Below are 25852 nucleotides of genomic sequence, written 5' to 3'. Positions count from 1 at the left end.
GTACGATTCCTTGCTACGTTGACCCCATTTCCCGTTTGACCTTAATATCACACAAGGTACTCCAAGTCGATCTACGTATATAGTATCTATCAGCTTTTCGGGGAACCTATTTCTCGCATCAATCTTATTATCTCCCGTACACGCGCAAAAGCACGTGTAAAAGATAATGTAACATCAATAAAGAATCTTTCGTTTCTCTACTTACAATTTAGTGTCCGATTATTTTACACCCCACTTGTGTAAACATGAATAATTTACATATCCTATATACATACGGTTCACGTATTAAATGTCTCGATAAAAAAATTAATTATAGATGTATGTCATGCGTAGGAACTATTTGATGGTAGTTGCGTTTATGTGTACATCGTGTAATATTGTTCTGTATTTTTCGATCAGATAAATACAAAGTGTTTGCTTTGATCCATTTAGATCTTGTTTTGACTAACCGAGTCAATCGTGAAAAACATAACCGAACATAACCATGTTTCGTATTTTCGATAAAGTACGCTATCATCGGTTAATAACGTAATTATGTAACGAAAGTCTTCATAATCGTGAATCTTATACACAATGCTCCAGTCTTGATAACAGTGAAGCTTAGAATGCTTCAAATGAAGATTCTATTTTTTGCCAAGGCAAGGGAACTAACGGGTAAAACAGAATGTAGGATCACTCTTCCGCAAACGTTATCGTATAACGATTTAGTGGATAAAATAATAGAGCGCTTCAAGTTAGACAGTATACGTGACACTTTCATTTTGGCAGTGAACGAAGAATTTGTACCTGCGGATGCAATTTTAACGTTGAACGAAAAGGACGAAATCGCTGTCATACCGCCGCTTAGTGGAGGTTTGTTTTATAGTTTTTATAAATTTAATAAAAAATTTATATAGTACATAAAAATATTTACGAATACCGTTGACTTTCCCAGGTTAAAAATGGGTGTGCCAAGCGATATTGTCAAGTTGCAACAGGAGGAGCTAAATGTTGCAGAAATAATTAATTTGGCAGTATCTCCAAACTGTGGAGCCATATCTAATTTTATTGGCATTACACGGGACAATTTTGAGAATAAAAAGGTATAAATAGAGGAACAACAGGTGGGAGAACATTACGATGGTATCGCCACTAATCTATGCATGTGTGTGCACTTTTGCAGGTTTTAAAATTAGAATATGAAGCCTACGAACCAATGGCACTAAAAGAAATGAAAGGTATTTGCACGAAAATTCGTTCCCAGTGGAATGTTCACCATATTGTGATATACCATCGATTAGGAGAGGTATCAGTATCAAAAGCAAGCGTGGTAATTGCAATTTCATCTCTCCACAGAGAGGAATCGCTAAGAGCCGTAGAATATGCTATTAACACATTGAAAGCTTCAGTACCAATTTGGAAAAAAGAAGTGTACAACACAAATGAGAGTCAGTGGAAGGAGAATCAGGAATGTGCCTGGTCTAACAGTAAATAGTACTTTTCCTTGTTATTTAAAGTTGGAAATTTTAATCCCTGTTACACTGAAATAATGTATTTATGTAGTTGAATATTTTTAATAGTACTTACAAATTCTATATAATGAGATTATATAAATTTTAATAAATCGTTGACAAGACATTTATAACTTTATTACCATTTACCCGTTTTGTACTAACACTTTCTTTTGTTTTACCACGATAAATCGTAATTTAATTCATTTTTACCAGCACCTGGTGCAAGACATTTTCAAGTATCAGAAGATGCGATCGCAGTATTAAATGAGGTTGAAGAAACTGTGATAGAAAGCGTTGATGTACAAGAAGATGAAGACGAGGAGGAGGAAGCTAATATCGAAATAGACCCAAATCTCGTGCAGATTCGTGCAACGAACGAGGAATTGAACCATCGAATAGCGTCATTCATTGAAAGAAAACGGCAGCAAGTAAATATGGTGAATGTGCAAGAATTCTGTTACCACAGGTTCGTTCATCACTATAGCTGAAATCGTCGAAAATGTAGAGTATGTAAACTGTATATTAAGAAAGTAGTTATACTTAAAAAAAATGGATAAAATCATTATGTTTGTGTGTAGAGATAAAGACGAGGAAAACGAGGACTCTTGTGCTAGAGTAGACGCGATTCTTATCAGAAGAAAGGATTCCAAAAGCCATGTCAAAGGTAAGTAAAAATATTTGCGTATCGATTTATGAACATTAACGACTTGAAATGTTGGTTCAGTGCATAGAGTACTTAACACATGGGGACCACAAACAGTTGACCAGTCTATTTTACGGAAGGCCAGTGCCTCAGGAATGTGTCAAATGAACAATAATTTTTCATCTGTGCTGAACGATAGAATATCAACCACTGAAAGAATACTTGGTGTAAATCGACCTGTACCGAAGAATGTGTACGAAAGGCTAAAGCATATCGAGGATCGGATATTGTACCTAGAAAGCATTTCTCCCGAATACAAAGATTTCTGGGTAATACTTTCGATCCGAAAATTTGTTTAATCTTAAAACTTAAAATTTGTACATTATTTTAGAGATTACACCCTCTACAAAGTTTCCCTTCATTTGAAAATATTTATTCTTTAAATATCGTTTACTTGCAGAAGGCAGAAGATATCAACAGTCTCAAAGGAACCTTTAAGCCAGTCAGAAAAAGGGTGAGTACGCTTTTGGTAAGAAGTCGAATTCAATTCACAATAATTCCAACGAAATCAATCAATTTTAGACCTACTCCATGGCAGAACTGGATACAAAATTGCACGACCTGGAAGACAAGTATGCAAAAAGGATAAAGTAACTTCTGTTTGACTGATTATATATATAATTATCTATAATGTATGTTAAAAAATATATTAATGTACAGCATTCTTAAATCGACTGGTTTCTGAAAATCCTCACGGCTGTTTTATCAAATAGAAAAATAAGTATTACAGTATAGGCATTTGAAACGAGTGAATAGCGTGTAAGTGACGGAATAAATGGTTTTATGATATCAGCAATAAATTAGGTACCGCGGGGCTTTCATCGCGCAAGCCGCTCAGCATAGTACAGACAATAAAAGGCGGGGCTACGATATCCAACGCAAGGTCAGAACTTTTGTTCGAGCATGTACTCAGTTTAGTTCGTCTTTCGGTTGATAGAGGCAGTCTTCGTCGTGCTGCCATACGGTATGGCTGCGGTTCGTCGCGAGTTTTCTCCTTATCCCGCTCTAAATTAAAGCGAATCATTGATAGTGATGTTTTACTCGTTCGCCGGTTCGACAAAAGCTGTTCGCGCTTTCGTATGCTGGTGAGTACTGTCAAAAAATCTGATTAATTCCATTGATTTCGGTGCGTTCGTCGAGCACGCGGACAGCACGTCGTCTGCCAGGCTGACAAGCATCATCCTTTTTCCTCTCAGCTGGCTGGATGGACCGTTTCGGTTAGATCAGTTTTTCAACCTTCATTTTCACCTGGAATCACTTCCACGTACAATGCTCCCGTCGAAGCGGCTATACCCGGTTGATTTCATTTTCTGATAATTAAACAATTGTTACAACAAAGAACACTGCAGCGCGTATTTTTTTTGCCGAAGAAATTTTTCACTTTTGTCCATCTTGGAGATTTTCAAAGGACAGGGTCCGTTGTTGTCCCGCGATTCGATAATTCGGCCGCTGCGATGGAAAAGCCTGACGGCGAACATCCGGTTCCCTGCATTCGACGTCCCCGAGCGAAAGCATCGCGTATTTTTACGCGTTCTATTTCCGTCTCGGCACATGGGTTTCTTCTAACAGTTTTCCGAAACGTTAGAGAAAACAACGCCGACGCAACGGTCCTGTCACGAATTTTCACTCGCCATCGTCCGAATGATGTCGCGGCCACCGTTCGTACGTTCGACTCCCTCGTAAAACAGAGACCAACGGTTCGCGGTGGAGTTTGAGTTTTAAAAACACGTCCGGACAATTAGGATTGACCGAGCTGACACGTGTTTGTATACAAACACGAGATGTAGCACGACCCTGAACAGTTTGCGGTACAATACGCCCGTGAATCAGGACTTTTTAACGCGACGTTCGTCGGTCGAGGGTTGTCTTTTTGAAAATTCATGCAATTGTTAAAATTAATTAATGCGTACAGCAATCTTCTCCGTGGGTTAAAATTAAATAAAATTGAAATACAGTTCGATCTAGTTGGAACTTCGCGGAGCTGAAACTTCGTTGACAGGCACGTTGCACAAGACTTTCTCTTGGCAAGTTTGACACAGCTGAGTGAATTAATTCACCCTCGGATAAATCAGTTCAACCCTTGTCGTGGTCAGCAGCGACCTGCTTTGGGAACCCGACGGGGCAAATTGAAGCAACCACGTCAGTCCAGACTACTGGCCTGCTTTTTCTCCTCGCCGAAGATACTTTCCTGAATTTTGCAACGCGACCAATTAAAACCGATGTCCTAGACGATAACGCAGTCAGCCGGGATAAACTCGTTGCATGCGCGCTGCAAAATTCTAGCCTGCACCGCGTTGCACCAGAGTCCTTCATCGAGCGCGCAACGAAATTCCCTGTTCGAACTCTGCCGACTTAATAACGCCTTTCGAATTCGTCGAGTTTAAAACAAATATCTGCCACTAGCTCGACCGTAAATTTTCGGAGATCGGCGTGGAAAATTGCTTCGAGACATTTCTAATTGAATTTTATAGATGGAGACGTAAATAATTTCTGTTAATATCATTTTTATATTATTTAGTTGAACGAGATTATTTTTCTCGTTTATCTATCCATGTAAGGAGATAAATCATGGCTGTCTAGCCATGAAAAATTGCCTGTAACGGCGATTCCCGGGCGTTCACGTGCACGGCGAGTTTTTCTTATCGTTGTAGTCCGAAAGAAGTGGTCTCCTACCCCGTGCACTGCATCGATAATCGCATTCTTCTCGAGCGTCAGGAAACGCGATTACGGATGTGCATACTTGTCGATAAAAATGGGGACGTTTCACGGAGACACCTGGGTAACTTGGCTCGCGCAGGCCATTCGAGAATAGAATTGCAAGCAGAATTTCACCTTTTTCTGCTGGCACACTGTGCATCGCGTACAAATACTTTTTATTTTATCTCCGCGTACATCTAATCTACGTTTACACGAATCTCTCCACTCGTAAATTTCGCTTTTAATGATAAACTGTTTCCTTCGAGAATGCGTATTCGTATGTTTTAACCCTTTGATTACAGACGACGCTAACAAAGTACGATGTTGAGGTCGCGACGGGGTTGGAAATATATGGGTTGGTCTGCACGGCGTTGCGGGAGGTGGGATTTTTTCACAAGTACTGTTTGTCGAACGGGCCCAAACCTTGTTTATGGCCCCGGTGGTATTACCGGCGGGCACGCACAACACAGTATCATTACCTCCAATTATACGTGCCGCGAGCTGCGCGCGATTTCTATCGTGACGAGCGGCCGTAGCCGTCACGTCGGTTAAAAGAGAAAACCGTGCCGGTCGCGTTACCGGAACAGAAAAAAGAACGCCGCGGATTCGGCTCGGGCCTCGTGTTACGAGTTCCGCGTTCCCGGTGAAACGCAGCCTGGCCGAATTCGCCTCGGATGAGTCTGCCAAAAAAAAGCAAGTTATTATTCAGGAAATGTTGTGAGTTAGAAGGTCCCTAAATATTACTGTACAATTATTTTCCGTGGCCGGTGCTAATAGAGATCCAAGATCAAAACCTTCCCTTTGCAACGTCCTCTCGAATCGTGCGGTACGATTTTCCTCGTCATTTCATCGAGCTTTCACCAAAAGCTCCGCATCGTCTGCGGAACCCGTTCCATAATTTTTGGAGGCGGTGCAGCTCGCAGCATCTCCGACTGGTACCATCCTTAAACTTTAAAACGAGCCGAAGTCCTACCACATTTTTCGATTAAATTATGGTTTAATAAATAAATTATTAAAATCTTTATGCGGCATGGAGAGTTAATTGATTCGGCGAGTGAATGGTTCGGCCGAGTCCCATCTATAGCCCGTTAAAATTCAGCTGGAAAAAAGGCCTCGTAAAAACGAATTGTGCACCGTCTAACGTAAAATGTTTCGTGGGTCACGTGAGGAAACCCTTCGCGAAAACGTGTTACGTGGCGCGATTTAAAACGACAAACGGTATTCTCTGTCGTTCCTCATTCCTCTTCCCCTTCCTCGTCGCCGACTTTTTCTCACTCTCGGCCCCTGTCTGGTCATGTTCGAGCAGCCCGCCGCGAAATTCCTAGCGCATCCTCAGGGCGAAGACGTCGTCCCGCACACGGAAAGACAGCAATCCGTTCGTGCGGCTAATCGATTCTAATTGAGGCGAAGGCGTCACGGAACGATTCTGGTCGCGCGATTCGATTACAATTCGGGCCTTATCCGCCGACCGCCGCGATCTGCATCGATAAGATGCATCGCGAGATCCGCTGCAATTCGATTCGAACTCCATCTATACGGGGATCCAATCTAACCTTATCGCTGGACTGCGAATTTTTAGAATATCACAGTCTGATGAAGATTAAAGTTATCTTTACCGATTTTAAGGACGTTATTTTTAGTAGATTTTATCCTCTTCATCCGTAACGCCGAGCAAATTTCGTACGGCCAATCTCCGTAGCCTATTTATCTATGCAAATACACGCCGGGATTCAAGGCGAAGAATCTAGCCGATTCTTTAACTCGTTTTATCACGAAGACTACTTCTTCAACGCTACGATCGCCGCGGGAACATGCACCCGTCCTCGTAAATCACCGGCTTGTTTCACGGCGAATCTAAACTTCGCTCTTCCGTTCTTAAAGTCAATATTTCATTTCAATCAGGGTGCCTGAAATGAAATTCTATCGGCCGCAGTTCATTTTCATTTAGAAATTACCCAAGTTTGGAGTTCGTCCGACACCATCTATTCGTAACAGTTTTAATAAATTTTATTCGGAGATAGAGTCTACGGTTCGGATGCTCCGCGTTCGAAAAATAGGTGGTCCACTGAGTTCGTTTCTTAATTCGACAACGCGTCAAGGGTGAAAATTGGGGTCGCCCGGGGACTCTTTAATAAATTCCTCTCCTTATTGCGGCGGCTAAGCGACCGGCTGATCTCCGGTCCTCGAGAAGACCGAATCCCCCGAGAGCGTCCGTGTTCGCAGCAGTTTCCGCGAAGGCTACCCAGCTAACAAAAGCAAATCCGCCCCGAGGCTGCCGGTAGAGGCCTCGTTCGCCTTCCATTTTCGCCAGAAAATTTCAAGGGATCCACCCCGCGGCGCGCTTTTTTCCCAACGTGATATGTCCCTAGGCACGTTGACCTTTCGACGTCGGATCGAAACGTGGACGCGCGTGTTCGCGTGAAACACGCGCCACCGCAGCCATAACTCACGTCCTACGCGTCCTTTTTATGTTCCGTCGGGGAACATTGTTCGCTGAAAGGAGAAAAGGTCGACGATACGCTCTCCGCGGACAACCTCGGCAATTTTCTCCTAATTAGACGGGGCTCTCTTGTTAGCTTTCGAGGAATGGGGATATCCATTGCTCGAGGCTGCTCCTTGGGAATTGCCAAGATTCCCGAAATATTTACGAAAATCGACGGAACCTTTCGTAAGTCGAGATCTGACGATGTTGTAGAAATTTGGACATTGACGACGTTATTGGAGCTCGAAAATTGAGAAGACACGTGGCTGGCGATGCTGAGAATATTAGCATTTGGTTCTGTATTGTGAAAAACGGGGTTTCACCCGTATATATAAATAAATTAAATTAATACCGAAAGTGGAAGTAGAGAGAGAGAGAGAGAGAGAGAGGTGTGCCGAAGGTGCTCAGACGAATCGGTCGCCCAGTCGCCGAAGAAATGAAGCGTTCAGAGCGGGAGAGCTTTTGCAACCGCGTGGCAGAAAGATTCGCATAGCGATCCGATTAGAATAGCCGTTGATGAGCACGGTTCGGAGACTTTGATTTTCAATAGAAGGCGTCCGTTGAATACGCTAATGCCGTGTGTGTGAGCCATAGGAAAACATGATTTCTCTTGATCACGGCATGCAAGAGCGCGCGAAGTGGCGTAACGCGTTCCACCTAGCTGATGTAAACAGAATTTCAATAATGGAACGGAGTAACCGAGGGTACCGAGCAACCAACCGAGCACCTCGATGATCTCTCGCCTATTCTGATCGCAGCGCGAGTCGAGTAGCACTCTGATTTCGCCGCGCCGCTGATTAGTTTCACCGCGCCCAACTCGATTAGTTTTCCTTCCGTTTGATCCCCCCCTTGTGAGATATCGCGCGAGTCCTGCGAGTCCTGCGAGTCCTGCGAGATCCTGCGAAGTCGATGCGCGCCTCATCGGATCCGCATCGAGACTTCAAGGTAATTATCCTCGAACCGCGCGTAATTGCTCCGTAATAGAACGTTGATATTATTTAATTGAATCGATCCCCGTTGGCATAGAACCGGCAATATTCGGCGGCCTTGTCCCGCGCACACTGTCCCAGTATCGACGGGCTTGTAAAAATTGCATATTGCCGGTTAGGTTCTCTTAAACGTTATGGTCTACTTCCATTGTGGTTATCGAGCTTGTTCCCGAGGGAGAATCTCAAGGCTGACGGTATGTATAAATCAGTTTACGATACGCGGGTCTCTTCGATTCGCCGGCTTTTGTCTCGGCGATCAACAATGAACAGCTGGCGAAAAACACGTTAAATCTTAAAACCATTATTAAACATAGTTAAAATTCCATATAACGGTAAAGGGTATTTTAGTGCAGTAAACCAATCCCTCTGGCGTTTGTAAAGAAATTCGAGTCGTTAGATCCAGCTATAAAAGAAGTTACCGCGTTTCAAAAGGTGTCCGATTACATACTTTTCGACAGTGTTAGCGTAATCGGTCATTGCGGGTGGCCTAATCGAGTCCGCTCCATAGAGGAACACTCCTGTTGGGCCTACACACCTATCATGAGCAGGAGTGTCCCGCGGAAATATCGGAAATGAGACGGTCACGGTGAACAGTTAATTGTCCACCGTGAGAAGCATCGTTCGACGAATCCACGTCCGATGATGCAACGAAACGGTTACCGTTGTCCACTTCCGGGCCCGGTGGCCGGTGTAGCTGTCGGCAACCGATAGCGGGCGGAGGAAGACGGGGAAGGGGCGGGGAACGGGGAGGGAGGAGGACAATTCCTATCCGGCAAAGGCCGTTTACACGCGTTCGGCCGAGGTGCTTTGTTATTCGACGAAGGAGCTATCGGAAATACCTGTTGGCGGTCTGAACGAGTGGGAGGATTCGACGTCTATATCTACGCGGGTGCCGTGATCGTCGCGACCGCGGTCAGGATCCCGCCGTGCCGCATTTGCATAGATACCGAGCGTGGAAGCTCGAAAGCTCGGCGCCTCGGAGGCCCGATATACCGGCCCGCGTCGTCCCGCGGCCGTGATCGATAGTTTCGTGAACCCGTTCGAAGCGAGAGGACCGCTGAAACCGAGTCAAGGTAGGAGCCGTCGTGTCATCGCGATCCCACCGATTACCTTATCGCCGATTCCCATCGATAAACTGCCTGATAGCCAGCCTTTCATCGCGATGCTATAGCACGTTCGTATCCCGAGGCCCGAACGAAAATTAACGGTGTGCACCTATTCCGGATCTGGCAGATTGAACCAGCGATTTCTTTCTTTGTTCTATTTCCTTCGAGTACGCGATTCGCGAGAGAGATCTTTTAATAGCTACCTGTTGGCACCGTAGGCATCAATTTTCTTAGAGGGAACACGTAACAGCAGGAATAATTTATTTATTAGTCTGATAATTTCACGTCGACTACTTGATTAAATTATAAGCGTACCTTATTTAATTAAGCCTGAATATGTCGCCGAACAGATCGCGCCGCGCCGGTAGAAAAAGGAATTAAACGGCGCGCGGCGCGGCGCTGCGATCGCGATCGCCAAGAAATCTGCATAATTCGAAGACGAATCCCGGCGTCGTTGCGTCGCGTTGTTGGATCCGCTGGTAATTCGTCGATTGAAATGTAAAACGGTGAAATTTCCATCGACGGGCACGAACCGAACCGTCGTTGTTAGCTCATTAGGGGCTGACTGCTTCGTAATGTCTTCATCCTTCCGGAACGAACGTTCGATCGTTTTCCCCGGTTTCGCCGGGAAATCCGACGAGTTTTTACTTCGAGTCTATTTATATGGGGGGAAGATCGATGATTCGGGTAATTCGAGTGATCGCGCAATTTCACGGTGTGCGTTTGGACGACGTGCGTTTTAACCATGTGTGCATCTGTTGCGAGCCAAGGGCCGAGGACTTTAGATTAGATGTTTAGGTTAGAACTTTGGCGACTTGGGGACTTTGGTCTAGCCTCGTAGCTTTTTACAGGGCTTGGGAAAAGTTGATCTTTGAAACGTTCTCACGTGATAGAATAATAATTGCGTTTAGATATATTTGAAATGCTATTTCAATATGTAATATTTTAAGAACAGTTTATTTGCCAAATTCTGTATTATATGGAAAGATGAAATTATTTATAGTCTATTGACTATTTCAAAAATCTATTGTACTGGCTGTGGCTTAACATAACCTTTTCTAGCCACCTGTATTGTCATTCATATTTTCTTGTCTGAAGTTGGTTACGATTCAACAGCGTTCAACGGACTTCGAATTAATAAATATTATATATAGTGTGCCTATGTGTAAATGTGGTGCGTGTATGTGTAATCAATGAAGACGAAAGTACGATGAAAATAAGATTAACAGCCGGAATAATGAAGAAAAGTAAATTAGAAGTAAAGGGGAGGAAATTGGGGGAAGAGAAAAATACGAAGAATGAAAGAGAAGGTAAAAGAATTAGATATTACGTTACTATTATATTATATTTTATGTTATTATATTATTATATTATATTAGCAAGATCTCTACGGTTTGTAACGTTGTTTTAATAGCGCGCCCAGACGATTGCCAGTTTGATTGATATTGCTATCAAGGAGCACCTGTGGCCTCCGGCGCTTAGGCTACTGGTAATCCATTTGCTTGAGTGTTTTCGGCGTGATTGCGCCCGCTTGATCGACCGCTTCCCTTTCAGAATGATCGATCCGGGTTGCATAACTCAAGGGATTTTTAATGATCTCGCTGTTTCATTTGGCAGCCATCACTTGCCTCGCCAGACCTTTGATAGGCTGCTGCCACGGTCTTCTCTTCTCAGAGGCATTGCTCAAGCAATTCAGCTTCGTCTTAATAAGTCGACTGCCGTATATGGCTGACGGAACTGTTTCTCCAAATTAATTTTTTTGGCGATTAGACCGCGGATCTTTATGCAAAATAATTTTTAAGCTTTCAAAGTATATTCTTCAAATATCTAAAAATATTTATAAAAGTATATTTTTAGAAAAATATTAATCCCACGATAGCGTGTTAAAGTCGCGTTTGTAGACCATTAAATTAATTGAATCGGACAAAAAAGCAGGGATCCCACAGACCAGAATATACAAAAAAAAAACAGTAGCAAAGCATTGTAACGCAAACCTCGGCAAACAGTAGGAAGTACAGCGGGTATCAGTAGTAGCAAGTAGCAAGTGTTCGTAAACAGTGCAGGTAGTAAAGCAATTTGCATACAGTTCCCATATCCTTCTCCATATATATTTGACATTTCTGAGTATATTCCGCATTAATTTCGCGCGTGTTTCGCACCGTAACGGGGTAGAAATTTTGCAGAAACATCCGCGGTCCGGTTACGAGTTTTGTCCACCTAATTAGCATGAATCGCGACACGCTGCGCACGGGGGGTGGCCCGTTAAACGTTTCCGTAAAACGCAATCAGATAACTCGACCTTCCCTCGTTAGACGGTCCTCGAGCGAGTCGAGCCGAGCCGAGCCGCAGCTAACACATCTCCCAAGAATATTGCACGCTCCAGAAAACAGCGCGGTTCGGCTCGGCTCGGCTCGACGACCGGCGGTGTGCTCGAAAGTGTTTACCTCGCGGGCGCAGCGAAATGACGCAAGTTTTCCAAGTCCGAGGGGGAAAACGCGGACTTTCCCCGGCGCCCTTCTTTTCCGATTTTCCGCTCGCCTCACCCCCCCTCTCCGCCCCTCCACTTTCACGCAACGCCTCCGCTCCGCGACGACGTTTAATTGCGCGACGCTCGGCCGCTAATTACGCTTACTCGTCGCTGGTTAAACACGCGTTACCCGTTTCCTTCGCGGAGCGTAGATTTTTGGGTCACGCCTCGATCGATCCTTCGACTTCTCGCAAGCCACGCCACACCAAGCCGAGCCACGTCGCGTCGCGCCGCGCCACGTCGCGCACTGGGCCGTTCGAGTCGAAAGACCGGACAAAAGTCGATTTCAAAAATTTCGCATCAGATGTCAAATTTCTATTCGAAGAAGTTTGAGATTTTAAAAGTCATCATTTATTGACGGATTTTGAGATTTAATAGTCGAGGATGGCCGGCCGGGAAAACGGGTGGAAAGTGATGCTATGCGACACTGTTCCCGGCGCGAATCAGAGCAATACACGCGTGCTGTTCGGTCGTTGACGGGATCGCGTCGCCTGCACCTTGGAAATCGAAAAGCAGACGCCAATCGATACGTCTCTTGTTCTCGCTCCCTATAAGAGGGAAACACTGCGGGCTAAGACTCGCCGCAGTCTCCTTTGCCAGCCAATTCGGTGTTCGGTAATCGAACGTAGCCGAGAATCACGTGTACCGGGTGTATAAAGGGTGGGCTCTGTTCACTATGTTGAAATTCGCGGACGGAATCAGAGTCGTTTGACCCATTTTCTTGTCAGGACGAATCTACTCGTCGATTACCTTCGCCTATATCTCCCGTTCCGCGCCGCTCCGATTCGCGTCGCGACGCTCGCTTTCCATTATTATTTATTCGTCCGGACGCTTTGTTCAATCGCGTCTGAAATGTCGATAATGCTCGATCGGCCTCGAAACAATTATCTTCGTTTGTGCCCGCGCGTCGATTGTCTCGTCTCCGTTGTTCCTGAAACGCCGTTCGTGTCCGCGACAGCTTCCGTTGGATCTCTGCGCGCTTTTGGAAATAAATAAAGATAATAAAAAAATAATAGGAAATTTGCTTCGTTAACACGACACACTAGTATAGCGTACGAACGAATGTAATTGTATAGAGGTCGACAAATTCGAGATAATTTTAGCACGTGCCGTCGATGGGAGTTCTCGGTTGCCGGGGGGAGGAAGCACCGTCATCGAAAATTACGCGTGAAATATCTATGCGGTGTATGGAAATCGCGGGACGTATGCTCGGCCGATAAACCGTGACTATTATACCGAGGCCGTCCTATGCAAATGATCATGGGAAACCGGAAACGGTGCGGCGGGGTCGACGAACCCGGCGCGCCGGCATTTCACCGAAACTAGTCGGGACTTCTCTCTATGCTCCTGCTCCTGGGCTCTAGCCTAACCGCCTAGAGCCGGTCGGTGTCGACCACCAATGGGAATCGATCGGCGCCGCGTGGACGGGAGAGAGATCGCGTGTCCCGGCCATCATCCGTGGAAACTTTCGTTTTAATTGGCCGTCGAAAACGGAGTGTAACGGCTCCCATTAATCGACCTCCTTGCGCCGCTAACAATTCACTTAATTGAATAGACCGGTATCAGAGCTGCACGAGAACCTCGCCGCGTGCTTTTTTCGCCGGCCGCGACGCGAACCCGATCCTAAACTCGTTTGCGGATCGATGCGGAAAATCGGATCGGAAGCGAGCCAGAACCACCCCCGGACAACGAACCGATCAGTTGATAATAAACGTCCGCTCGGCTGGCGAATTTCGACGCGGACGTTTCCCGCATTTTTCCCGACCTAAACCGGGTCAACCTTTTTCGCAACTTATTGCGGCCGAATCTAGCGATGCGCGGTCAAACGACTTCTTCCGACGCGACCCGCGCGCGGCAACCGCATGATGCAGCGTTGCGTCGAAATCTTCGTTGGACATCTGCGTCCGCCGATCTTCGTTCTAGTCAGCGTTAATCGACTTGTTGACGATGGTGACTTCGTGGAAGATCTGACCGAGTTTCCAAAGAATCTTGAAGTAAAAAAGAAGAGTCTGACAGCGAATCGATTTGTTTATGGAATCGTTTTCAATTTTTCACAGCCGTGGTTTTGCTACGAATCGACCGCAAGTTCCGTCGAACGCAGAATGCCTTGACAATTTTTCCTTAGAATACCGAATACTGCGCGAACATATTGCAAAAGGTTTCACGATTCCACGTTCGCTGGTTCGCTCGCGATAAGTGCCTAAGCGCAACCGGTTGATCGTGGATTATCGCGCGCGGAGCGTTCTCGGTCGAGAAAGCGGCAGCGTTTGTTGCAAACGGTTCGATTGTATCGATAAAACGTTATTACTTTCCCCCGCAAGAGCCGGGATTGGTTCGCGGCGAGAGCTTTCACTGTCGCGTGAAGAAACATAATCCGAGCTTTTACGCTCCGGAGGGCTCTCTTCTCGCCGCGCCGGCCGCGCTCCAATTTCCACGGCACGTTTGCACCGTAATTGGTCCGAGTTAAACCGGTCGTGTAATTATTAGCGGAACACCTAGCCGGTCCAGAGTGCCCACCGGACGACGCGTGCTGGATAGTCGCGACGATCCGAAAGCTTCTGTTGCGAACAAACGTTTACGTAGGGCTTTTTTCTAGCTTTGCGAGTTCTCGGATTTTCGTTTCGTTCTCAGTTGAATCGCAGAATTTCGGTCCTTCCGGGTCAAGGATTTTGTTGAAAATCAAGCAATAACGCGGATAATTAGGGGTAGTTTAAGTCATCGCCTCTCCGGTTTTTCATTTCTTTATGAAATACAAAGCATTGACGTTAACAAGACCGCAGACTACCTTCCAGCAATTTTTCTCTTCTCTTCTTATTTTAGTTACTTCCAAAGATCTAAATATGAATTTTATGTATTTTTCCTAAATTGAATTCAAACAGGAATTTAACATAAGTTCCTGGTTTCGTGTTCAATGTTTAATCTAAATAACTGCTCGGCGTTATTTAAGTTAGTTAACTTTAGCGATCTCAGATTCCACGATCCCGTCACCGGAATCTGTAATTGTGCCAACGCAATCCTCCGATCGAATCGAATTGTTTCAGCGGCGATGTCTACAATTGTAAAGCGACGATGCTTAGTATGCGGGGGACGACTTTGTAACCTCGTTTGCATGTCACACGCCGCGCACGTTCTACATTCCTCTAATTTTTTTTCATCCTCTGTGCATTAAGCTGCGCTTTGGCCTGTAATGTAAATATTCATTTGTTCCGAAATATTTATTTCAATAAATGAATGAATAAAGAAAGGAATTAAATATAGTCGAAAGGAAATGAATCAAACTGAAAGAAAATAAAGAAAAGAAGTCGTTGCCTCGCGAACGCCACGCGAGGGAATTGAAAGTTCTCGCAGCAGGGAGATTCAAAGGTTTCCAAAAAAAAAAAGGCCATAACCGTCGAAACGTAGAACGACCCTTAACCCTTCCTCGTGCCGGCCCCCCGTTTTCGTGCGGATCGATCGCCGAGCCGTGTAGATCACCGTCGAGATTGCTTTTAGCCCGGATCGCGAGAACGTTCGAACGAAATTGAATCGCATTTAGAAACACCTGTGTACACGTTTATATTTCTACAAGCGAAATAGAAAGGTACACCCTCGGGGTGTAGAGAACGTGCCCTCGAAAATCCTTCGGGGAACTACAAAATTAGTCGACCGTAAATCCGAACACTCCCGAGCGCCAGCCTGTGCTTTACAAAACAATCGATCGTTTTCTAAAACCTAGAATTGTATTTTTACACGATCGTTCTAACGGACAAGAACGTCGGAACGTTCGACCGATTTTCGGCGGAAACAGTTTTACACAAAATGCCAGTAAGTTCAATGTTAACCGAGCGAATCAAATGTTACGGGACATGAAGGCTCGACGTTAACTCGGTTTCATGATCGCACCCATAAACATAGAACATTTCGACTAGCTCGAGCTTCCACTATCACGCAGACTCTAATCAAATTTGATAGACCGCATACATGCCGACGAAAATTCCGTTTTCAGCTTACGAGGAACACGTCTTTCGACCGTTGGCAAAATCGCGCGCCGATCTTTTCGCACAGACCCGGGAGTAACGTTCACAGAAACCAGAAGAACGTCGTAAAAATTTGTTACAATTTCCGTGTGAAAAAATCGTCGCGACTTCGCCATCGTTAAAATACCGTTCCACGTCGGACAAAGAAGACTGGGACTTGTTTGAAATAGGAGCAACATGATTTTGAGAAAGATCAGGCTGCGATCGTCGTTGTGTCGATCCTCGGGATCCTCAAGAGTTCGCCTCCTCGGCGATGGTGAGCTTGGAGGTGGACCGATCGACGTTGATCAGCAGAACGTCGGTGTCCAGATAGGTGATCAGTGCGGTGCATACGCGGCCCTTTTCCTTCATCACGAAGTAGGAGAACGGCGCCCACTTCTTCGCGGTGATGCACATCGTGCAGATCTTCTCGCGATCCGACTCGCCGATCTGCTGATTGTGCTTGATGAACGCGCAGAACTGCAGCCTCGTGACGGCCATGCACGCGGAACGGAGCCGCGGCCCTATGGCCCCCAACAATCGGTAGAATTTCAATCCGCGGAACCGGCAGCCGATTATGTGAATCGTGTGCAGGTTACGGCACCTCTCCAGTACGTAGATCAGGTTGTACGACCGCAGAAACAGATTCGACGTCTTGCCTGCGAAACGAAGTTCTGTTATTCGAGCGGTTCCTGAGAAAAGTTGGCGGTACGGTGGCCGAAATATTGATTGATTGTCTTATTATTAAAATATAACATTTAATATAGATCTTTAACGTCGATCAAGCGTTCGTGCGAGGGTTCTCTATAATCGTTTCTCACTCGAGAACACCTCGAGTATAATTGAAAAAATAATTTAAAAAATGTACATTTTATTTCTGTCGAATGTTCTACAAATTCGCCAGAAAATTTCGCGACGTTCGCCGGTGGGGTATCGCTTCAGGTGACCCGATAGGAGTCGGTGTAATTGTTCGAGGCGACGATACCAGGCCGGGTCTTCTCGGCAACTAGAGAACCACCCCCGCGCAGAAGGGTCGAAAATTCGTACGGTATTGATTCTCGCAGCGTGTTCCCCGCGTATGATTCACGGAACGCGATGCACCGTTTCACCTGGCAACCGTATTTACCACGGGTTCAGGCTAATTAACATCGAGATAACGGCGGCGGCGGCGTTCGACGCGGTGCTGCATTAGCTGCACTCTGGCCCCCGGTCGCCGGTCGTTCGGTGGCTCTGGCTGCATTCGGAACGGTGCATTCTTCGAGGGAGGCGAGGGATATCGGAGGCCATCGGTCATGCACGCGACACATTCTTCGCCCTCGTTTCCCTCCGGCCAAATAAATCGAGGGTCGGGCCCTGCTAGAGAACCGTGCCGCGACGAATCGCGCGGCGCTATGGCAAGCTAGCGAACCATGGTTAAAATTATTTCACTCTTTCAAAGTTCAATGTTGTACACTCGGAAGCATAACTATTTACATATTATGGTGTACCATAAACGTTGATACAGACCCATTAGAGGAAACATTCGTTTAAAACAGGGACGTTGTTGGATCGACTTTCGGCCATGGATCGCTGCCAGACCATTGTAGGACGGTTTGTCAAACTAACCGGCGACCCTTGATCGATACAGCGCCGACAAATTCGCGAGCAACACCGAGAACGCAGGAAAACCATCCGTCGCATTTGCATGTCTGTGCAATGACTAACGAAGTCCTGCCGCGAGAACACCGCCTGCGTTTGCATACATCTCCATACAATCCGACGAGACCATCCCTGTCCACAGAAAGTTCCTCTGATTTTCCGATCGCCGCCGCGAGTTCCCTCGCGAATCCGTGAACGTCGCTCGCCGCTTTCGAAAATCGGAGAAGTTTTGCGCTGCGCCGTGTGCCAGGTTCCTTCCACTTTCAATGCTAAACACATTATTGATGGAACACGAGAATTCCTGTTTTATTTTACGCATTTTAAACGTACGTTTATTGGTATTAAAATTTATACAGGGTGGATCTAGGCGAAAGTGTGCTCGGCCGAGTAGAACGGTCTAAAAGCAACCGAACCCTCGTCCACCCCTGAAACGCGACTCCCGGATGGTCTCCGGTGGCATGGTCCGATGGCCCAGCACTTTACGAGTCGGTGTGCCTGTTCCCTAGACGGTATATCGCAGTCGTCGAACAGAGTCTAAAAGCGCGACGCGCGATCCGCGATCCGCGGCAAAGGCAGCGAGGCCCCGAGCCCCCCCCGGCGCGTCATTAGGGAATGCTAACTACAGCTGCGCTCTTTTTCTCGTTTGACACGTAGCCAAACTCCGCTCCCGCGAACCCCCCTCTCGTTGCTCTGTTATTCTATTTTCCGTCGGTATCTTTCTCTTTCATCATTTCTGCCGTTTCTGTGCGACTACGGACACTGTGAATCCGACCAGACCTAGAGAAAGAGAAGAGAGAGAGAGAGAGGAAAGAGGTGAAAAGAATTCCGTCGAGTTTTTTGAACCCGAGCCAAAGGGCCATCTCTCTGTTTCTCTCTTTTCATCTTGATTCGTCTACACGGTGTCCCAAAAGTTACTTAAAATATGAAACTGAAAGATTCCTGAGGTCGTTTGATTTTAAATAATTTTTCAAACGATCTCGGAAATAACCGAGGACACTTCCCGTTTTTTTTTTTTAATCAATTTCGGAACACCCTGTACGTCGTCTTCGTGCATTTTCGTCGATACCACTCGACCGGTGATGAAGATTTAATTAGAGGGGGAGAAGATAGGAGAAGACGAGGACGGGGGGACCTGTGCAATTAGTGACGTTCAGCTCCTCCAGGTTCCTGTTCGTCATCGAGAGCTGCCGCAGGATATCGTCGCACTCCGGCCGCATGCTTATGCTGAACTTCCTCAGACACGGCATCCGTCTCAGCTCCGTCAGCACTTTTTTCGTCGGCTGTTTGTCGCCCGTCACCTGGTCCGCCCGACGAAACAATGCCACCATTAGCCTTTCCATTCGAACGCCACCACGTCTTAACCCTCGCGAGCAACTTATAGTCTACTATAATGCATTAAAGCGTTGTCACGTATTCCCCGCTAAACCTACTATGGCCAAGTTGACCGGTTTTATTTTGTAGAGACTTCTCTATTATAATTAAGCTTTACAAAATTTAAATGAATTGAGATAACTATTAATAACGAATCCAAATAGGCTCGCTGTAAAACGCAATGCTCCGCGTATGTCGCATTGAAAAATCTCCATAACGAAAAAAGTCGTCATGCCCATTGGCGTCGAGTTCTCGGTATGCAGAAATATTTCGTCATGCCTGATTAGCAGGTTAAAAATAGGAGAGCGAGACAAGGTGATAAATAAGCTGCGGATTTTTAGCATTTGGAATAAAAAGTGAAATTTCAAACGTAATGGGAGGCGTTTGATTATGCGTAAAGATCCGCGCGGTCTGGTGAGAAGGGTGAGAAAGGTGAGACGAACCGACCTCGTAAATTCGCCATAGTGACGGGTCGCTGGCGATCCGCATGAAAAATACGGAAACGCATTTGACGGCGTGTAGATCGTTGTTGGTGAGATAGGAGAGGATCTCCAGGATGATTTCGACCGGCAAGGTTCCGATCCCAGGGGACGGCGAGGGCAGCGGCGATGGCGCGTCACACTTGTTACCGAATCTGGCATGCTTCCTAATGGACACTCGAGTAATCGCAAGCTCGTCCATCCTCGTCGCGTTTCCATTTCCGGCATCGGTACGTGCGGCGCGGCGTTTCGCAGCGTGTTGCGTCGTCCTCTCTCACATCGTCGACCGATAACCAATATTTCTGTTTACCTCTCTCTCTCTCTCTCTCCCTTTCTCTCTCTATCTATCTATCTATCTCACACACACACACACACACACTCTTTCTTCCTCACTCTCGGTCCCTTGACATTTTCAAGGTTTTATGGTTACCGCGCGTTTAGCCGACGAGACTGGTAATTTTGACACATTGCCCGAGTGCGTTCGCCCGCGACTTTTGTTTTCGCCGGTCGAACGATATTCTCGAGCCTGTTCGCATCTCTCGAACGACTTGAATTTTGTTCAGACGACAGGAAGACCGTCCTCTTATGGACGATGACTAAAGTCCAGGTTGAACTTAAATAGCACAGTCCTGTGTTATAGCGTAAGACGTTCAGACCTAATATGGACGTCTTCAAGACATCCGGTGCTCGTTAAGAATAAAAACTCTCGCTTCAGAAATAAACTCTCGCTATTTAATTTCCTCAGTTCAATATCGGTATAATATGTAAGTGCAGGGATGTCAATTCATGTAACAGACGTATTACGTTCCCAAGTGGCAATTCGGTCTGCAGCGCTCGCGATAAAGAAAAATTGCGTGTCGAATCGCGACACGATTAACGCGACGCGAAACAGAACCGCCTCGTGGCGCCTGCACGCGCCTGCCAGAATTATTCGATGTTTCCTGCCTCGTTAAACCGGCCCGATCACCTCGCTGATCTTTGTTAATTCTGCGCCCGCGAGACTTGTAATTTTTCCGCAAGCTCTGCAATTTTTCCGCGGCCCCTGCAATTTTCCTACGAACGGTGCCACTTTTTTTCTTCGAGACCCAACATTTTTCCAAAGGAGCTCCGCAACTTATTCGCAGGCTCTGCAATTTTTCCCGAGACCCGGCAATTTGTGCACGTTCTACAACCGTTTCGCAGACCCGACGATTTATTCGCGAGCCCAACAATTCTTCCACAGGCACTCCGCGGATCCTTTCCAAAAGCCTCGTCGAACAATCCACAACCTTCCCGCGGGCCGTGCACTGTTTTCACAAGCTCCGCGAATTTTTCCATTTTTTCGTCTCTGCGAAAAGTTCCTCCAACCTTTGCCGTTTACGAAATAACGAGAAAATTCGGATAAGGTCGCGTTTAGCGGCAAAGACTGCTAAATGCTCGGGGCACGGTAATTGGCTCGTCTACCACCCCATAATACCGGCATTTTCCATTTCGGTATGAGACCCTGGGAGCGACCGATTCGACGCGTGATTCATCTTGCGGCGCGATTGGATCGCCGCCGACCCCCGCAGCATTTCTTCGCGAGCCCTCCCCTCGTTTATGGGAACCATGCCGATCACGGAAATCACGATAGTGAGTCACGGTGCCGGCCATTCGTAACCACGCTCGGCATTCCCGTTAACGTCGATGGGACGGGGTCCCGTGGCAACACGAAACACAGACATCGAATTCTGCTTTTTTCGGCCGGCACACACCATTACCGGCGCGATCTCTTACGCGCGCGTGCCTGCCTCTAATTGGCACGTGTTCCGCGTGCGCAACGCGCGACCGGCCGCGAATCGTAAACGCGGTTGGATGCCGGCGCGGTTGAATAATCGATGAACCACCGTTCCTAAAACGGCGCCCTCGCGTTTCATATTCGACGATGGATGATCAATCGGCATCGATCGAGCCGTGCCGTTCTAATATTTGCCGGGTCAATGTGGGCGTCGTGTGCGCGCCGCTCGCCGGATCCTCTCCTCGCGGCTTCCGCTCGAGCAAGATGCGTTCAATCATTCAGAGATCCCGTTCGAACAGAAGCGCGCGCGGTCGGAGATGGACCGACGATGCTAATTTCAGAGACCGAACGGCGCGAGGATGACGAATGTTCTTACGATTTTTTTTTAGTCCTCAACGATCGCTTTAATTATAGACGCCGCGACCCGAAGCTGTTGCGGTTGGACCTTATGCTAATTTTTCTGGACATCGTTTAGGTAAATTGCGACATGCTCGACGCTCTCGCGGTCGTGCCATCCGTGATTTAATTTCAGCTGATTTTTGTCGAAGTGTACAACTATCGATTAGTCGAAGAGCTATCTGAATCACCGAGACGGTTCAAAGTTCGTCAAAATCACCTAAAGGAAAGCAATTCCAGTATCTCCGAAGTTCTTCGAACTTCCTTGAAATCAATTCACGAAATTGATGTCTTTGAACTTCCGCAAAGTCGTTTGAACTTCTCCGAAGTCGTTCGAGGTTCCGCAGAGTACTTTGAACCTCCCTAATATCTCTCGAATCTCTCTAACATCTCCTAAATCTCTCCAAAGTCTCTTGAACATTACCAAGGTCTCCCGAATAGCAAGAAATTCCCCAAAACCCTTTGAAATTTCACCAAAACCCCTTGAGATTCGCCAAAGGTCTCTCGAACCTCTCCGTAGTCCTTTGAAGTTCTCCGAAGACGTCCGAAGGATCTCCACCGTCTCGTAGGATCTTCGAAGCGACCTTGAAAGTGCCGAAGGTTCCGGAAACCCTTCGAAGAAGCTTCGAGCCCTTCGAACAGCCCGATACCAGAAAATCTATCGCAAGCCTCGCCGGTTTCGAATGGTTCGTGACCGAAAAGTTTCGGAATTAGCTACGCGGCACTTTTGATTTTCCTTCGCGGCGCACACACCTTGATCCGATTACCCACATAAACTTCGCAACACCGGTGGGAGTCAAGGTGGATCTACAGCACGGTTATATCCACTTTCCATTAACATTCCAGCATTGTAGGATGAAATCGCGCGCCGCGGACATGCTGGGCGAAAGAATCGATGGCGGTCTATAATTACGAGGCTGCGAATCTCTAGGCGAAAGAAAACGTTTTCTGCATCGGTTCGCTAATAATTCATCCGACGCCTTGGGAATTTTCTTTGACGACTCGCTGTCAAAGCAATCGGTCGACTCGCGGTCTGCCGTTTAGATTTAACCTTTCGCGCCCCTTAACTTTTGCGGCGGTGCTGTTGCAGTTTATTCCTCACAATAAAATGCTTATTAAAGTCGACAAAATTGTACTAATATAACAATTGGCAATATTCCTCAACTGTTTTAACCCTCCTTGTAAAAATCTAATAAATCAATTCCTTTACTGTTGTTATTTTAGCTATATCTGGCTTATCTCTGGGTTTGCTCAAAATGAAATTCAAAGCGAAAGGAACTATATTCTATCACCGTTATTTTATTTCCTTGTATTTTCATGAATGCGATACACGATACACGGTAGAATTCTCCTAAACAGCGACGATTCTCTGCACTGTCGAGGTGTTAACCGAGTTGGGAAACGAGCAGCTGAATCCGAGCAAGGCGAAGTCCAAGGAGAAGCCGGGGGATACCGGTTCGAAAGGTCGCGCGACCGAACAATGTTGCACACCGTGAAAATATTGATCATGGCGCTGGTTCGATCTGCGGACCGCCCACGCATCGATCCTAGCGCACGTTCGAAACGTTAGCGCGGCTCGCCGTGCATCCGCTCCGCGCCGTTAAAAAGTTTGCACGGCCGATTTTCGCTCGGCGAACTATCGACGTTTCTGTCGAAACCGGCCGCAACGACGTTTCGCGGGTGGAACAACGAGGGAAACCGCCGGCGCTAATGCCCGTTCGTTATCTTCTCGCTTGTCACCGGCCGCGCTGACGTTATCCGTCTTTGTCGCCGGCTTCTTTCCGATTTGCTCATCGTTTCCTCTCCGATTTGTTCGCCGACCAAATTCCCTCCGTCTTTGGATATTATCCGAGGATTATATTCCATTACATTATATGTTAGATTATGTATCGAATTATATATTATTTATAATTGCTATAATTTCAAGTGTAACACTGTAGCAGAGTTTCACAGAGATGCGACAGCTGGTTTCATCGCTAAACATTTTCAAACTGCTTGAGAAAACTCGCGGCGCCGCGCTGATTGGTTTCATTGGCTTGTTCCAGATAAATTATGCTCTCTCAGATGAAAACCATCACCGTCGGAAAATTGGAGGGGAAGCGGCCGAAGGAGCTGATGTCGTCCTCGAGCCTCTCCGGGATGTCGCAACTGTCGAACAGCAGCGAGGAGACCCTGGAGCCCCTTGTACATAAGCCGCACAAATCAGAAACATCGGAGAGGTATGCGAGACGAAAGTTCCGGAGTGCCGTTCGATCAACAAACAGTTCGAAAACTTTCACCGAAGCCCCACTGGTCGTAGTAGATTTTAATTGGTGGTTCCTCGGCGTGACCGTTCGAAATCCGGGGACGTTCACATTTCTATTTGCTTGGCCTTTTTATTCTCACTTCGGTTTCTCGCGGTTCAAAGATACGAATTCAATTTCTAGTCAATTTCGTCTCTCTATTTTCACTCTGGCTTCTCAGCATTTAAATACGGCAGCGTAAAATATGCCAGAGACATTAAAGTTTCAATTTCCAGTCACTTTATATTCATCAGCGTATTTAGAAGGGGTGTAAAGTAAGGAAGCATGCTTTTAGTGATCTCCATTCATATCGAAGGATGAAAATACATCGTCGGCGAGGGTTAAAAGTTAGTCTGTTTATTAATAAACGTAACTTTTACTTTTACCGCGAGTAAAGATAAGAATGAAAGTTCGCTCGGTTCAAATGTTTGATCTTCCGTCGAATTTTCATTTGTTTCACCGCGTTAACTGTTTTACGAACTATGTACTCGTATTGCTCCTTGGCAAACGTTCTCTTTAAAGTTGGTAATCGACTAAGTCAGCAAATACAGTTCACAATGACCTTACTTAGCACACACGACTTATGCAAACAGATTAGATAAATATCGTCAATCTGTTACTAATATCGCCAATTGAATGCCGCATTGCAATCCGTTCAATTATTCGTAATCGCTCTCTTAACTATTTCCACGAAATTATATAACTTTCCAGCTGAGTGAATTCTTTTCTGTTATTTTTACACGGCGTTAAATACGCTGACACGGTTTCACGAACAAATCTGGAGCAGCGTGTTTTGCATGCAAGCGCAGATTTTTATGTAAATTTCACTCCGTAACCATAACTCTTTTCTTCTCTTAATAGAATATTAAAAACAATTTACCCTGTACCGTAAATAATATTTTTAGTACTAAAAAATTGATTCGAATAACAGATAAACTAATTGAGAGAAATATCTGTATAATTAGCCAACTGTCTAAATTTGAATAAAAATCAGACTTCCCGCCGTGCAATTCTAACGAGTCAAAAATAAAGTCCCAGACTGCGCTATCGATAGCCATACTATTTATTTTATTATGACTCAGCCGGTCGGGACCGCGATAATTGCATTCTCTCCGCAATCGAGTTATGACTCAACTCACCGTAACCAATTCCCGAGTTTCACTTTGTCTTTTCTACCTGCTTGCCCGCCTTTCCTGTATCGTTCTTTCTAATCTCCCTCTGAAAAGAATCGCGGAACAATGAAATTAAATTTCGCGCCAATTTTTAAAGCACCGTAAACTGCATGCGTACATTTATTTTGTTTCGGTCGACAACTCTTTTCAATTTCTATAAATTCTGCTTAAATGACTCTTCGGTATCGCGATACACAAATCGATTATTTAAATTTTATTTTCTTTCGTGTTTGGTCGCTTTGAAAATTACCGCCACGGGCAGGGATTTCTGTTTTACCGGCTCGGGGTACTGGTGCGATGGCGCTACTATACGGAACGAAATGTTCTAGGTGTCTCTGCTCGCTTGACATCTGTTGTTTCAAATTTGCCGCCTTCAGTACCGGGAAAATGTGGCGCGCGTAATGGTTTATGCAATTTTTGCAGCACAACGAAGGACAAAATTCCGCCACACAACGAATGGCTGTTGAACGGACCAACCGGAAATAAAACATCCATTTTGCGCTTCAAGTGAGTCGCTGATAGATAACATCTTTATTTCCATTATCTGATCGATGCGGCACGCGTTAAAACGGCTGATTGTTTTCCAGATGCTCCGCCTTAGCCACTCCCCCGGAAGATCCACCTGCGAAGCAATTGCACATGACGTACAAGATTTTCCAGACGGATACGAAGCTGATTAATCTTCTGTTGCAAGCACACGGCTTAATCGAGGTAAGTTTCTTGCAGTTCGATCGATTACTATATTATTTATTCAAACGATCCACAG

The 25852-nt window shown here is 46.0% G+C and overlaps 3 protein-coding genes across 5 annotated transcripts in view; 2 read left to right on the top strand and 1 right to left on the bottom strand.

Annotated features, from left to right (window-relative positions):
• The first annotated feature begins 1 nt into the window (after nucleotide 1).
• Mocs2b (Molybdenum cofactor synthesis 2B) lies at nucleotides 2-2858 on the top strand. 2 transcript variants are annotated; one of them, XM_078179388.1, is made up of 9 exons: nucleotides 2-654; nucleotides 769-852; nucleotides 935-1082; nucleotides 1163-1466; nucleotides 1707-1959; nucleotides 2072-2157; nucleotides 2218-2465; nucleotides 2597-2650; nucleotides 2719-2858. In XM_078179388.1, exons 3-9 carry the CDS (start codon nucleotides 942-944, stop codon nucleotides 2788-2790), a joined length of 1158 nt encoding a protein of 385 aa, XP_078035514.1. In that variant the 5' UTR covers nucleotides 2-654; nucleotides 769-852; nucleotides 935-941; the 3' UTR covers nucleotides 2791-2858. The 2 variants fall into 2 exon arrangements, with proteins under 2 accessions (XP_078035514.1, XP_078035513.1); XM_078179387.1 differs by having other exon boundaries at nucleotides 2-666.
• Nucleotides 2859-3152: 294 nt separating this feature from the next.
• Nucleotides 3153-25852, top strand: part of Ttll5 (Tubulin tyrosine ligase-like 5) — a 52137-nt gene continuing 29437 nt past the window's right edge. The window contains exons 1-4 of one of the 2 annotated variants that reach the window (XM_078178754.1): nucleotides 3153-3281; nucleotides 23678-23851; nucleotides 25510-25593; nucleotides 25674-25797. In XM_078178754.1, coding sequence (XP_078034880.1) covers nucleotides 23685-23851; nucleotides 25510-25593; nucleotides 25674-25797 — 375 coding nt within the window. In that variant the 5' untranslated portion in view covers nucleotides 3153-3281; nucleotides 23678-23684. Of the gene's footprint in view, nucleotides 3282-9325; nucleotides 9438-23677; nucleotides 23852-25509; nucleotides 25594-25673; nucleotides 25798-25852 lie in introns of those variants that run through there. The other variant, XM_078178755.1, reaches the window with a different exon arrangement.
• LOC144469282 (uncharacterized) lies at nucleotides 16245-19796 on the bottom strand. Its single transcript, XM_078179351.1, has 3 exons — nucleotides 19449-19796; nucleotides 18763-18928; nucleotides 16245-16651 (listed from the first exon to the last, which is right to left on the bottom strand). Exons 1-3 carry the CDS (start codon nucleotides 19680-19682, stop codon nucleotides 16245-16247), a joined length of 807 nt encoding a protein of 268 aa, XP_078035477.1. The 5' UTR covers nucleotides 19683-19796.

Source organism: Augochlora pura, chromosome 4, assembly GCF_028453695.1.
Source record: "Augochlora pura isolate Apur16 chromosome 4, APUR_v2.2.1, whole genome shotgun sequence".
NCBI classification, from domain to species: domain Eukaryota; kingdom Metazoa; phylum Arthropoda; class Insecta; order Hymenoptera; family Halictidae; genus Augochlora; species Augochlora pura.
This window is presented reverse-complemented; position numbering and strand designations above follow the sequence as displayed.

Excerpts from the sequence above, each read along its gene's own strand:
- Mocs2b (XM_078179388.1), top strand. The coding sequence starts at position 942 with ATGGGTGTGCCAAGCGATATTGTCAAGTTGCAACAGGAGGAGCTAAAT. Across the intron at positions 1,960-2,071 it reads CAAGAATTCTGTTACCACAG|AGATAAAGACGAGGAAAACG; the intron begins GTTCGTTCATCA and ends GTTTGTGTGTAG. Across the intron at positions 2,466-2,596 it reads CCGAATACAAAGATTTCTGG|AAGGCAGAAGATATCAACAG; the intron begins GTAATACTTTCG and ends GTTTACTTGCAG.
- LOC144469282 (XM_078179351.1), bottom strand. The coding sequence starts at position 19,682 with ATGGACGAGCTTGCGATTACTCGAGTGTCCATTAGGAAGCATGCCAGA. Across the intron at positions 18,929-19,448 it reads CACTATGGCGAATTTACGAG|GTGACGGGCGACAAACAGCC; the intron begins GTCGGTTCGTCT and ends CGGGCGGACCAG. Across the intron at positions 16,652-18,762 it reads GAACGTCACTAATTGCACAG|GCAAGACGTCGAATCTGTTT; the intron begins GTCCCCCCGTCC and ends TTCGTTTCGCAG.